The sequence below is a fragment of the Myotis daubentonii genome, chromosome 5, assembly GCF_963259705.1.
Source record: "Myotis daubentonii chromosome 5, mMyoDau2.1, whole genome shotgun sequence".
Classification (NCBI taxonomy): domain Eukaryota; kingdom Metazoa; phylum Chordata; class Mammalia; order Chiroptera; family Vespertilionidae; genus Myotis; species Myotis daubentonii.
In genome coordinates, this window is record NC_081844.1 from 78,574,319 (window position 1) to 78,589,176 (window position 14,858).

General features: G+C 49.4%; 1 protein-coding gene across 10 annotated transcripts in view; it reads right to left on the reverse strand.

Moving 5' to 3' along the window:
• Nucleotides 1-851: 851 nt before the first annotated feature.
• The window catches only part of LOC132235668 (core histone macro-H2A.1), a 72,693-nt gene continuing 58,686 nt past the window's right edge, over nt 852-14,858 (reverse strand). For 6 of the 10 annotated variants that reach the window (XM_059698436.1, XM_059698435.1, XM_059698430.1 and 3 more), the window contains 3 exons: nt 12,869-12,958; nt 9,095-9,269; nt 3,721-4,264 (listed from right to left, as the gene is read on the reverse strand). In XM_059698436.1, the coding sequence (XP_059554419.1) occupies nt 3,952-4,264; nt 9,095-9,269; nt 12,869-12,958 (578 nt within the window). In that variant the 3' untranslated portion in view covers nt 3,721-3,951. Of the gene's footprint in view, nt 1,613-3,720; nt 4,265-9,094; nt 9,270-12,868; nt 12,959-14,858 lie in introns of those variants that run through there. The other 4 variants (XM_059698434.1, XM_059698432.1, XM_059698433.1 and 1 more) reach the window with 1 other exon arrangement.

A 14,858-nucleotide genomic window follows, 5' to 3' on the forward strand; every position in this document is an offset into this window, starting at 1 on the left:
GCTAGTTGTGCGATGGCTTAGGACTTCCTTTCGATTTCCATAGTCAGTTTGGAAATCAGAAAGGACCCTTTACATTCACCCATGATACGCAGTGCGCTGCATGTCTCCTGGCTAAAATGTGCTTTAGAAGCAGGCACTTCTTTCTAAGCAGACAGAAGCAGTCTGCATTTTAGGCAAATTTAGATGACAGCAAAAGTACATTTAAAGCAAACAGTGTCTGTGTTTTGCTGAGTTTAGGTAATAAGAGTTTAGCTACTCTGGTCCAGCTGGGATCTTTCTAAATAGTCCACATCCCTAAACACCCACAGCTGGGGGGAGGCATGTAAACACTGGCAGCACATCTTGGGGACCTTGGTGGTGGCACGTTGCCCTCGGAAAGCTCCCGGTGCCAGGGACCCCATCCTGTAGGAGCAACAGGCCCAGCATAGCCTTGGCAGAGGTCGCAAGGCTTTTGCAGCTCCATCTGGTAAGTGGCCAGGGGCACGGGGCCCAGCCATGAGCCCGAGAGACCGGCAAGAGTGGATGAGTAGCAAGAGAGAGCTGAGCTCAGAGTCTCAGCACCTGGGCTCTGGTACCAGCCTGCCACTTGCCACCTGCTTTCAGTATAGTATCTGCTTCCGTATCTATGAAATGGGATAACATCCTTGCCCAAGTGTCTCCAGGATGAAAGAAGAGACTTTCTATAAACTCCACCAGCCATCAGGGCCTGAAAATGCCCCCACCTGCCTATCCCGTTGCAGTGACCACTGTGATGTTTCCCGGGGGTGGGCTGCCGCACCCAAGACGCCCGTCCTGTGACGAGAGAAGCTGCCTTTGGACTCAAGGGCACAATAACTTCAAACACACTACGCAACAGTGTAACATTTTACTAAATCAATTCACACAAATTCCAAATATAATTAAGGGCAACAGATTCTGTTCTGCCTTTTAAATCTTCCATTTTCAAATCCATCATTAAGACAAAAAAGTAAACAAAAATTAAGTCTGCGGTATATTCATGATTTTTCTTCTTGAGGAAAAAAGGAACATTATAGTAAAAAGAACGCCACTGGGTGTACAATAAAGCACCACGACACACGGTTACAAAGCGGGCTTCCTGGGTTCGGCCACCCTGGTGGACGCTGCTCTCCCGGCTGCTCTGCGGCAAGCAGGGCTTCGTTAAAATAAAACAATAAAATCTCCTAGGTCACACTCAAGTCAGACACAGTCTGGAACACAGTGCTTAACAACAGTAATGCCAACTATCAGTGCTAACGTGAAAACATTTTAGGTCGAAACAATTAAACTGGAAACCAAAACCTTATTTTCCCTAGATGAGCAAAATTGAAAACGAAAGGGTTCCCACCTCCCAATAGGAGTGAAGGGTTTTTTTTTTGTTTGTTTTTGTTTTTTTTCTTTCTTTCAAATTGGAGGCAGGGGGCACGGTGCGGTTCGTAGTTCCTCAGCCTAGTTGGCGTCCAGCTTGGCCATTTCCTGCACGTAGATGCCTATACTCTCGCTGTCAAAAAGCACGAAATACACTGTTTTGATGGAAGATGACATTGTTGACACGAAGTAATTGGAGATGGCCTTCAGAATCAGCTGAGCTGCTGTCTGCTTTGGAAAACCGTTCCTGCAAGACAGAGGACAGGGCTCAGCAACTAGGGAGGCAAGGGCACTGGCACCACCCTGCCCCCGCCCCCCAGGAGGCTCTCAAGGCCACGTGTGTCAGTTTCCATGAGCGGTGTTGGGTCCTGTGGCTGCTGATAGACAGGCATGAGGAAGCCCAGTGCCCACCAGACAAGGGAAGGACGAGTGGGCAGAGGACTGACCGCAAGAGACTGTCCTGTGTGCAGAGGAGGAAGCATGCCAGAAGTCTCTGAAAGACAATGGGCAAGCAGACAGATCTGTGTTCTGTGGCACGTGGTGTGCATTAAAGTTCCCCCAGACAGCGCGAGCTCCCATGTTTGTTTTTCCAGCATCACTGTGACCAGCAAGGGGCCTGGGACAGAGTCCAGGCTCTCAAAGGCTCCCTGTGGATCTCGGTCCCAGAGGACGGCTGGAGGCTGGTGCTTCTCCAAGAAGCTCTCGTCTCCATCCACACAAGACAGGAGGTCACGCCCTCCACATGGGTCCTTAGGTTCATGGGTGCTGGGCTGCTGGCCAGGAACCCACTCCAAGCACTCAGTAGCCTGTAGCACCCCCAGGGCCAGGGCATCAGGGAGCTGTGGGTGCTGAGGAACAGTGCTGGGCCAAGTGGCTCTTCATCTCAAGGGACAGCATCCAAGTCTACAAGCCAGACGTGTGAATTCACATGCATTTCCATTTAGAGTAAATGTCACATGGCAATTTGGGGGTGGGGCCTCAGAACTTAAGCAAGAATCTGAAATCAGGACTCCATGCAAATCCCAGGCTATCATGGTCAGTGCTGCACATGCAGGACCCCGGGGATCCTGGGGGCCAGTAACAGAGCAACTTGCCTCGTCTAGTGGAAACACTGTGGGCTTCGGAGCCATGGGTCTTACCTAGATTCAAACCCTTACCCCGGTTTACACTTCAGGATACTGAGAGGTAGTTTTCATGAGGATTTCTTTGTTCATCAGCAGATCTACAGTTGTCAATCTGCTCTGAGCCTGTGGATCCACTGGTACCCAAAGTGCCTGACCAGCCTGCCAGTTTCAGCTGGACTCTCCATCAGACTGGGGACCTGCCGCCAGGTGAGATGCCTTAGAGCATTCCAGCCTCACTCATTGGTAGCGGGGGGTTCTGGCCACCTTAGCTGTTGGAGAGTTGCGCTCATTCTGTTGTCAGTGCTCGGAGCACTTCTGATGCACAGGAGAAAACCATCCCTGTGACTTGCTTTTGACCAAACAGGGCTTTACCCAGCTTGGCGATGGACCCCTGGTAACTTCTGGATGCGTTAGAAGTGAAGCCTTATTCTTACAAGACAGGGTGTCACCCAGGGTATGTTTCCAGCCTGTACAGGGAAGCCCACTGGCGACAGTGAGGTGCCACCCAGAGTCAGAGCCTCAGCCACAGGCGCTCCTGCAGGCAGCCAGTACACACATGACTGGGCGAGGACAGTGGGTCAGAGGCTGCGTGGACAGATTCAGAGTTGTTACAGCCTGAACAATAGGCACAGCTTCCTCCTGAGGAGACCCCGGGGACTCTGTCTACTACCAGAGTCAGGGTGACCACCAGGAGGGGGGGACAGTGCAGGGAGAAGGCTTTGCAGGGAGTGAGAAGAGATGGGAACCCCACGTGGCAGGTCGTTCCCCTCGCACCCTTCCCCACTCTGGGCTTGGCAAGCTCTGTCCAGGAAGAAGCTGTTCTCAGCACATCTGGCACAGCTGCCCTGACTACTCACAGGCATTGAGCACAGAGGACGGGTTATCTGGAAAGTGCTGAAGGAAGCCAACCCGACCTTCTGTCTCAGGGGGCATCTCTCTGGTGAGCATGTCCTCAGAGGCATGCGTGCAGATGAGTGTCGTGGGGGCCCAACTCGCCCCTGTAAGGGCAGCCCCGCTCCTGAGAGGGACCAGCCAGCTCTGGGGAGAGAGAGGCACAGGTCACTGCATCCTTGGACTAAGGGCCCATTTTAATTGTCTCACAAATAGCAAATGTTTATTCTCCTGCTGTTCACACAGCTGCCACCTGAAGGATGGTCAGATGATAATGATCCCATTAGCTTCATCCTGGTGGGGAAAGGCAGCCGGAGGAGGAGGCAGCCTAGGGGCTGGCTCGTCACTGGGAGCAACTGTGCTCGCCCCCAGGAGCTCCAGGGCTTTGGACCAGGCAGAGCCCTGTCTATGGACGTGACCTGGCTGGGTGGGGCTGAGCAGAGCTGGGAGCCCAAGATCATGCTCCACAAGCTACAAGCTCCCCTAGTGAGGGTGCCCTCCTACCCATCTCAGCCTCACACCTGCACAGGTGAGCTGGGCTGAGGTGAGGGCCTGTGGGACTTCTTGAGGATTACTGTTGTGTGGCATGATGGTCCAGGGTGTTTGCTGAAAGGGTCTCCCTGGGGCACCAGATCCTGCCTGTTATTCCCACAGCTTTCCATTCCTCTACCTGGGACCCTTGAAAAGGGCTGTGTGATCTCAGCAAGGGGATATTTTCAACGTTAGCCAGGCCTGAGGAGGGCCTGTGGAAACGCAGGCTGCTGGGCTCCACGCAGGGAGCTGACTCAGCAGGTGTGGGGACTGCCCTTTGGAGCCACTGTTCTTTGTGGAGCCAGCAGGACTTTATCAGCTGAGCTTGCAGGGTGGGCTCACAGGTGAAGAGCCTGCAAATGGGGACACAGGTAGGGATCAAAGGGTTTAAAGGTGCAGTGTCCACACCTGCACGCCCTCCTATTGATGGAGTGCGGGCTGGTCTGGCCTTGTCCTTCAGGGTGGCTGTGGGTGAATGTGAATCTGATCTGTTTCCAGGAAAATGTCTTGCTGCTGAACCCGTCCCTCTGCGCTGGACAGCCACAATCAGAGGAGGTGGCCACACTGGACCACCCAGCTTCCAGGAGTGGAGGTAACAGCTTTCCTAATGTTTTCAGGTGGGGTCCCCGTGTTTCCTAGTAGCCACAGTTACAGAATATGTGATGAAATGGAACATGCAAGTAGATGTTCTCACAGGAGTGCTTTACACAGAGCCCTGCGCCCTTGAGAGGGACAGCTGTGGCACACGTGGCGACCTGGAGCCACACAGGATTTGACTTTGGGCCCTGTCTCTGTGCCTTGTTTCCCCGTCTGGTGCAATGGGGTCGGTAATCAAAGTACCTGTTACCTGAGAAGGCTGTGAGGACGAGCAAGATGCTGCACCAAGTCCTCCAATGGTGTGTCTGTAAAGCGGGTGGTCTCGAAGGTCTTTCTAAAGGCTCACCCAGTGGAAAATCGCCTCCCCACTCCAGACCCTGTGATAGCTGATGGGTGACAGCTACTGTCGTTGTAATTACCCTGTGCTAATAATGTGGCATCAGGCCCCAGTCCTCTTGGAGGGCTGTTGGCCATGGCTGTTGGTATGACGAAGCTTGGTAGGGGTTCCTTGGTGTGGTGCTGCCCAGGTTCTGGAGAGCTGCTTGCCTAAGGTGTCTCCCTCGACTTTCGAGGGGTTCCCCCTGTTGGTTGCATAGGCACAGCCCCTCTGTACACCATCGCTGCTTGGCCATGTCGTTCGCCTTCTTCCCCCATCTCAGGCCTACTGCCTCTGTTACCATCACTGTCCTACGCTGCACCGTGCCTGCCTTCTGGTGAGACCAGATGCACCTCCTCTGACACACAAGCCAGCTTGAATCTGACTTGGATGGGCGTTAACCTCTCTAGGCATTAGTGTCCGCCACTGGAAAATAGGTGCCTCAAGGGTACACATGGCGATGACCACGATGGTGGTGCTGTGGATGCTGCTGCCCAGAAAGTAAAGGCGCCCCTCATATTCCCACTGGGCCTGGCCCAGGGGCTGTGGTTATGGCATGTGTCTTAAGTTTCTCTGTGGCTAAGTGCTTACACCCTGCAAGGTTTATCTGAAACTTTGAGCTATTTTTTTCTTGATCTTGCCTTGAGCAGACAAAGGACAGATGTCTGAGCTTCCCATGAAGTCACTCCAGTTATGTCTGGGACAGCCTTTCCTAAATGTCTTGGGCCTCAGTTTCCCTAGACTGGTGCAAAGGGACCCTGGGGACTATCTGTCTGGTGCCCTCTTGGATTAGCCTGCTCAGTGATGGCTGGGGACCGGATGGCAGAAATGTGGGTTTGTAGGGCCACTTCACAGAAGAGCCCGCTCCTTGCATGGGGCATCGCCAAGCATCCCTGTTCCTGGAGAGCTGTCCTCCAGTGCTGGGCAGGGCAGGCCCAGAGCTGTGCTGAGGAGGCCAATCAGGCACCTAGCGGGAGAGGCTGTGCCCGGGTGAGGGAGTCCAGGTGGGTTTTCTGGAGGAGACGGACTGGGAGCTTGCCCTTGAAGGCTGTGTGGCGGTGACGTGGATTTTAGATGGAGTCTGATTTTCTTGCTGGGCCTGTCTAGTTGGCTTTGCTGCTTGGGAGATGGGTAGGGCTGGATATCTTGGAAGCTTGGGGGATGTAACACTCATCTGCTAGGATTAGGTCTCCCTCACACTGTGATCCTGGGCCCCTCCATTTTTTCATGTTCTGTCTGACTTTGAGTAACTGTCTATCTGAAGTTGCCCAGCGAGAGGCCACTCCACCCAGAGATAAAGACCAGGTGCTACAAATTGGAGAAGCCAACATTCAGGTGGGGATGATGATGGGCCTCTATCCCCCAAAGCTAGAGAGGGGCCGAGGTTCACATGTGGTGGGTTGATAAGTAATTCTCCCTAATTCAGTTGGTTTCTGTCCTTTATATTTCTCGTCTACGGTTCATGTGTAGGGGCTAGGGAAGCTGAAGGCTGTGCCTGGGCAGATCAGGGACGTCCAAGTGGTGGTTCCAAGGTTCCTAAGACCCCCTCACATAGAGTGTGCAGGCAGCGGGCGAGCCTAGTGGCATATGAGGAGGCAGGGTTCCATGTGCCTAATACCACGAGCACTGAAACCAGGGCCTTCACTCAAATTCTGGCCCTACCAGCTGCAAGCTGTGTGACCGCAGGTGAGGGACTCAACCCCGCTACCTTCCATTTCCTTCCCCTTGAGTGGAATGAATACCAGCATGCACCTCTGGGATTGCTGTGAGAGAATGCAGAGAAGGCTTTAGCACAATGCCTGGGGCTCAACGAATACCATAAATGGTAGCTTGAAAAAGACGAACTGGCTTTCCGTTTAAGCTCATAAACCTAAGGAGAGTTTAATCAAAGCCCCAAACTAGCTATTCCCTATGGACTGCCCCTCCGGAAAGGGGTCACTCCCTAATGTCAACCAGAGCTGAGGGGGTGGAGGTGTCCATAAATATTGTGACCGAGTGCCCAAGGGCAGGATGTCCAGATGCCAGAGGTGGCTTCCCGAGGCTGGGTTACACCCCCAGCTCTCATTTATACCCAGTGGCTTTGAGACTGGTCCGGGGGACAATGAGTTGGAGGAAGGGAGTGCAGGGTCATGGTCATCCTCCATCTGCTGGGGACACTGGGCCTCAGCTGAGAGAAAGTGAGCCCACTTTACCAACATGTTTGCATTGATATCGCTTTAGTTCCAACATGACTTTTATGCCAGGGACACTGGATGCCACAAACAAGCTGTTTTATTTCCCCTCCTAAACCCACTGTGATTTACTGGCCAGCTCTGGTGTAATCCCATTCTTTACTCATGAAAGAGAGGGTGGTGTTTACACGGTGCTGTGGGGCAAGGTCTGCCTGGCAGATGTGGGCGGCTGTGCACATGTGCTTACCTTAGGAATTCCACCCTCTTAAAAGCTTTCAATTGATTATATCTTAAAACTTTTTACTCCATGAAAAATGTAAATGAGTTTGTAATAACAGATGCTCTTTTATGAGAATTACTTTTATGCTTCAATTAGAAATTCCCCAATAGCCATATGAAAGAGCATGAAATTATTACCTCCAATAATGGCTCCTATTGCTTCTCCCTTCGGAAGCACCTTTCATCAGAGTAGATCAAAGTGCCTCCAAAGCACTAATTAACTGAACCTCAGAACTGCCTATAAGGAAGGACAGCCCCCAGACAGAGAGGGTGATTCATTTACCAAAGGTCACACAGCAGTGCAGTGTCAAAGAACAGACCTTCTGTGGAGAAGCTGGCTATTTATGCTCTGATACAAAAGCGTTTTGTAAAAATTTTTAAGTCTTGAATTGACTCTGGAACTGCCGCTGGCACCTTATGAAGCCGCTGCCTCTGCAGAGCCCTGACTTCCTTGGGCACTGAGTGGGGCTGGTGGCAGAAACCCAAGCAGGCTCATGATCTCCATGGGAAGCCCAGGTGCAGCCACCTGCTGATACAGAGCCCTGGACTGTGGCCTCTCTTGGGCCCAAGACATCAACAGCTGCAGCCCTGAAGGCCATCTCCCCTGGCTCAGGGCCCAATCCAGACCGTGAGCTTTTGCAGGGAGGACCCTGGTGATGTGAGGGCCATGGAACCTCTGGGGTAGCATGGCTCCTACAGGCCCTCATGGCTTCATCAGAGTTCTCACAGCCCGCTCCCTCATTTCCAGAGCAGGCCTAAGATGCTGCATGAGGGATTGCTATGCCTGTTTTACAGAGTAGGGATTTGGGCTCAGAATGGGGGTCAATTTATGTGCCAGGACTCAACCCCAGGCCTGTCCCCAACCCAGAGCACAGGGAGGTGGGGTGGCCGCCACCCTGGCTGCCCCATCAGCTTTTCAAGGACAACCGCATCCATGCTGGCTCCCTGGGTAGTGTGTCTGTTGAGGGGCAGCTGTGCTGCTGCTCACAGCCTCAGTGCGCTCACTTGGGGATAATACAGGGCTGAGAGGTGGGGTAGGTCCAGCCCCATTTCACTCTCACCTAACTGCCCACTCAGTTCCAGCAGGTTCCATATCCTCATTAGCAGGGTGATGAGGCAGAGCAAGCAGGTCTGGGAGGTGAAGGTCGCTTGGGAACACATGGGTAAGAGACAGAGGGCTTTACCCTGGGATGGTTCTGGGAGGGGTCCTCCTTCAATCAGATTCCTGCATCCACACCTCCCCTGTCCTCCATGCCCACTCTCTGAGCCATCGTCTGACAGTCCCAGTACACTCTGAAGTTGCCCTCTGTGATGACACTTGCTGTTGCAACACAAGTTCTATACTGTCCCAGGCTTCCTGTCTCACTCTACCTCTTCCACTGTCCCTCACCACTGCTTAATGTGTGCATTCTTCCCGATTTTTTGCCTCTCTTCCCCTAGAGCAGTGGTCGGCAAACTGCGGCTCGTGAGCCACATGCGGCTCTTTGGCCCCTTGAGTGTGGCTCTTCCTAAGCCCTAATTAAGTTAATAACAATGCACCTACCTATATAGTTTACGTTTAAAAAATTTGGCTCTCAAAAGAAATTTCAATCATTGTACTGTTGATATTTGGCTCTGTTGACTAATGAGTTTGCCGACCACTGGCCTAGAGTAAGGCCAGTCTCGGGTGACTTTGTACACAGTCAGAGCTCCATAATTATGGGCTAAATATGCAGAGAAATACACCCATGGTTGCCATAGTAACAGGCTGGTGCCCTTACCTGCCACTGCCGATGGATGGAAACGCGATGGACTTCAGCTTCTTATCATCTGCCAGGGCCAAGCAGTTTTTCACTGTCTTTTCCAGCAGCTCCTCACATTTGTCTGCACCCCAGACCGGGCTGTTACAGTGGATCACAAACTTGGCGGGCAGGCCATGTCCTGCACTGACAGCAGCTGGAGGGGACAAGATAGGAACAGTGTTTGTCCCTCAGCAAAGAGCATGGCATTAGATGCCAAACACAGACCCATTCTCCAGCCACGGTACTACTGCCTGCTGAGTTGGGATTCCTATGTAAGCGTGAGCTGGAAACTGCTCCTCAGTTAGTTCTCACTCTGGGAGGCCAAGCCAAGACCCAGCCTTGGAAAGTTGTCATTGGCTGCATCACTACAAGAAATTTTAGCCAAGATTGTAGAAAGTTCTTCCTCTACTTTCTCAGAAGGCAAAGCCTTAACTAACTTGACCGACTGTGTCAGAATGTTTGCAGCCCCCAATTAATTGCCTTTTGGGGTCTCTAACCCCCTTTTCTCAAGTGCATTCATGTGCTTATATAATTATGATGTATCTACAGGTCTCCCAGACACAGTTCAGGACAAACTTATGAGGGAAGCAACCCGATTAGCATGTTTGCTGCCCTGTTCTTCTCCCTAACTATTTAGTTTTGACAGAATTACCAGGTGTACCGGTTAATAATGCGGATTTTGTATTCAAAGAAAACATGATAATTTCAAGAGAAACATCAAAAGTGCTTTATTCAAAGTAATGTCCATTGCTAGCTACACATTTCCCCCATCTTTCAGGTAATTTGTGGATACCGTCCCAATAGAACTTTTCTTGCTTTGAGGCAAACCATTCAGAGACCCAATTTCCCCCTTCTTCGTACGTTTTGAAAGGGTGGGTTAATACTTCCCAGGCAAGATCTTTTAACGTGTTTTTAACTGGTTTTGAAGTGTGTTATGGTGCGTTATCATGAAGCAAAATTACTTCACCGTATCTTCTGGCCCATACTGGTCGTTTTATGATCAAAGCGTGGTTCAAATTGATTATCTGTTGTCCGTAGTGATCAGTATTAACAGTTTCACCTGGTTTTAAAAGCTCATAATACACTACCACCTTCCTGATCCCACCAAACGCAGAGCATTGTCTTCTTTCTGAAGCGATTTGGCCTTGCAGTCGATGTTGATGGTTGACCTGGATCAACCCATGATTTTGTGCATTTGGGATTCTCAAAATAAATCCACTTTTCATTGTCAGTCACAATTCAGTGCAAAAAAGGCTTTCATGCCAATGAAGCAACATTTTACTGATGACTTTTGGTTTTCCATTTGTCTTTCGTTCAGTTGATGTGGCACCACCCATTTTCCTTCCTTTAAAATCTTTCCCATTGCTTGTAAACGATCGGAAATTGTCTGCTGAGCAACGTTTAATCTTTCTGTAAGTTGTTTTGGAGTTTGACACGCATCTGCATCCAATAATGCTTTTAATTGTTGGTCTTCAACTTTTTCAGTTGACTTGGGTATTGTCTTTCACATCGAAATCATCACTTTTAAAGTGTTTAAACCAGTGTTCACAAGTATCTTGAGATGGAGCATGTTCACCATAAGCTTCCTGAAGTATACGATACCTTTCAGCAGCACTTTTCTTTAAAATAAAGTAATGAATTAAAACTTCCTGCAAATGCTCTTTTTTGGCACGAAATTCAACATTTTTAAGCATAAAAATATCTATGGCCGTAACCGGTTTGGCTCAGTGGATAGAGCGTCGGCCTGCGGACTGAAAGGTCCCAGGTTCGATTCCGGTCAAGGGCATGTACCTTGGTTGCGGGCACATCCCCAGTAGGAGGTGTGCAAGAGGCAGCTGATCGATGTTTCCCTTTCATTGATGTTTCTAACTCTCTATCTCTCTCCCTTCCTCTCTGTCAAAAATCAATAAAATATATTTAAAAAAAAATATCTATGATGTTACCTTCAGAAAATTTGACGTGTGATGTTTTTAAGCTTGCTGTCAATACAACAAAATAGCATACATATCAAATCACATACATATCAACATACGTGTGACTCCATCTATTGAAAAAAATCCGCATTATTAACCGGTACACCTGGTAGACTGTTTCTAGGATGAAACTATTTTCTTTTGCCAGAAAGGAGCCTTTCTTCAGCTACACATAGCAGACCTGCTCCATCTCTGTCTGCCCCTCCCCCACCAATAAAATGGAACCAGCCATCCTGGTATCTCCTAGAGCACGTTTCAGGATTCCTGTGTCCAAAGATGTGATGCAAAGGAGGTGGCCCTAAGTCCCAGGGTTGGTGAGTGCTGCCTGCATCCTTCTATCCTGGAGCACCTGAACATCCCCACAACACTGCGACAGGAAGTCACCCAAACTTTTTGGTTGAACATGTCATTAGTAAGTGATTTGTGAGTATTGTCTCATGGTACAGTAGAAATAGCTCTGGACCAAGATTCACGAGTGTGAGTGTGCATCTTGACGAGGCTTACTGACTGGTTTGAGAAGTCTGAGCTGAAGTGTTGACCTATTAAAACCAAAGACTGGGTTTAGTACATTGGTCTGTCCATGTGAGACATCACTGCTCAACTATGCATGGAAAAGGGTGGAGAGAAACATGTTAACAGTTATTATCTTTTTAAAACCTTTTCTAAAATCTTAAAATCAAGAACAAAGTGTGTTTCTGTTATTAAAACAAGTGAATAGGTCTCTAGCCATACTAAATCTAATGGGTTTGCTGAGTTTGGTGCATGGCAGCACTAGGGCCACCAAATAGGCTCAAACTGAACACCAATGGGAGGACACTGGGCAGGGGCTGAAGAAAGGCCAGGAACCCTGGCCAGGTAGGTTATGCTGTGTGTGTCTTCCCTTGTTCGGCGGAACTGGCTGGGAGAGTTGGATAATTGTGCCCCTAAGCAATGCCATGTCCCTTGTAGGCAAACAACTGGCAAAACAGAGGTCAAAGGCACAGAGACCCATGACTAGCCTAGCAAGCCATATGTAGTCCCTGGGGGAAAAAAGGGTTATGATGGATGGACCCTCTGAGAAGGGATTCTGTGGACACACAGTAATTATTGATGCCTGTATTTAATTAAGATTCATTTTAAAAGCAGGATTTGAAGACAGAATGGGCACTGGGGACCATCTAGTAAGAAAGGAAATCAGAGCCTATCCTTGCACAGCTGTGGGCTGACCAGGCCACACTCCTGTGGACTCCAGGCAACCAGGAGGCCTCTGCCCACCTGAAATTCCAACATCCAGGCCGGCAGCAGTAACCAGTACTCTGCCTCTACAGACCTTAGCTCCATTCCTCCCCACATCAGATTTCCCCTGTATCAGGAACAGTGTAATTGGCAAGTGAGAAATGTGTCTTTATATTTTCCCATTAAAAGCACAGATGGCTGAATAAAAGTGATTAATTTGCATCTCTCACCAGCAGTTTTACAGATGGGTCAGCAGCACTGTCTCTAATTCTCAGAGCTTAAATTTGCCAAATTTGACTTCTGTAATTCCTTAAAATTTGACATCGAGCATCTAGAAGCTATTTTAAGCAATAAAGAAAAAAATTGGAAAGGGAATTTCCACAACCCTTAAGCTCCCCTGACAATCTGCATGTAACAAAAGTCTAAGTTGTAAAGCCAACAGGTTCCCGCTCCATCTCAAAGATGCATCTGTACTGCCACCTCTGAATCCCAAGCTGTCTCCTAACTGCTTTCCCTAACCCCCTGCATCGCCACACCCAAGCATGCCCGTGCTTCCTGCCCTTACCTCCAGCCACTTCCAAGGGCCCATTCTTTTTCCGGAGCTCCAGGACAGCTTCCACAAACTCCTTGCCTCCTTTCTTCTCCAGCGTGTTTCCTAGACAAGGACAGGACAAGCTCAGGTTGCCACTCCAGTGTCTCAGGGCACACACAGACACTTAGCATGTCAGGTGACTACATACTTTATATGATCTGACCAGCTAAATTCCCATATGGCTGCAAAACAGGAGCTAAGCCTCGGCTGAGTGATAAGAGTAAGATGCAGAAGGGCTTCACCAGCGGCCAGATACCACTCTGGCACTGCAGACCCTTATTTGGGGGTGACTCAGGGTTATCCTGGATGAGCCAGAGATTCGAGAGATGGGAGATGCCTGTTCTTTGTGAGCAACCTGCCCTACGTGCTTCTTGTTGGCATGAGAAACCACATGGCTTCCAAGGCTGATACCTCCCCTGGATTTTCTTCTCTGTCTCTGGGGGAGAACCCCCAAATAAGGAGGTTTTAGATGAAGCATACCATGCTCCCATCAGGCAGCTAGCTCCCCTCCTGGCAGCAGGCCCAGAAGAAAGCATGCAGATTTGGTCATTTCTGGACCAATGTTATTACCATGCTTAGTTCTTATTTTGCAGCCTGGACATATGTGAATACAAAAAAAAAAAAAAAAAAAAAAAAAAAAAAAGGCCTCAGACAGAATTTCCTTAATCACACTTATGATTCAGAATCATTTCAGGTAAAGGAGAGCAACATCAGAAGCAGAGCTTAGAGATGAACTTGTATTATACAAAAGCTGGGGAAGGAGGATGGCATCGCTGTTCAGGAGTAGGAAGCACTTTTCCTTGTGCATTAGGGTATGTAAAAATTAACCGATTTCTGCTATGAAAGCCAAGCTCTCAAACAAGATCCCAACACCGGTAAGGTCTCATGTGGGACAGCAAGAAGTAACCAAAATGAGAGATGACACCACCCTTTAGAGTTTTGGCCAGAATGGGGTCTCGGTCTTCCTTAAGCTCTGATTCTTCAGTTTTGCACATTTTAAAGTAGTTTTCCTCACAAGAGGACAAAATACTCCCCTTAAGATTCACCATTTGTCTTAGAAAAGTCAAGAATGGGTCAGTCAGGTGCATCGGAATGCACCAGCCCAAATTCTCTCAGGATTTGCCCTGCAATGACTGGGGCTGGTTTTCTTAAGAGAAATCTGCCTCGTTTGAATGCTTGTTCTGGAGGGGCAAACTGACCCCAGGAAGTATCTAGAAGGAAAATCAGAGGGCCTGGGCACTGTCACCAACAAGACAGACCCAGGGTTAATGAAAGGTACTGACCTGTGAGCCATCTGACTATAGAAGTCTGGGGTGCATGAATGAACATGATGCAGGCCGTCACCCACAGGCACACTCAGCTGACTAGGAGGAGGCCTGGCTTTCAGAGAGATTAACTTGGGATCCTTGAGGAGGGAATCCAGCATCCCTCATTAACTCAGACTGCCCCCATGCCTTCTTCTGTCTTGGAAAGCAGTGAAGGAGGCATTTAAGTGGCAACTTCTACATGTTTCTGACAAAATTCAGCATCAGAGACAGTGGCTGAATGGGCTCAAGCGGGCAGGTTCAGGCATCATGGCTCAGAGACCCCACCCACCAGGAAGTGGAGGCTCTAAGGATACAACCCAGGTGAGTGAGGCTCACTTACAGGTTCACCTGAAATATTTGTGCCACTGAGAAAAATGAATCTGCTGGATCCCAAAATGCTACTGTCCAGCTGCACCCGGTCTAGCCTTCCCCCATCCCAGTCTCCAGCTTAAAGGAGCGAGACAAATGTGCTCTAGACAGGACTAGTTCAGGTCCTCATTCTCCATCCTATTTACTCTCTGGGACAGCTGGGAAATTTGGAAGGGAAAATAAAATCAGTACTATATTAATACTACCAACTCAACACAAAATATTTGAGAAAATGGGCTGACTTACAATTAAAGGTGTTCTATCTTAGGAAGAGCGTTTACTTTAAA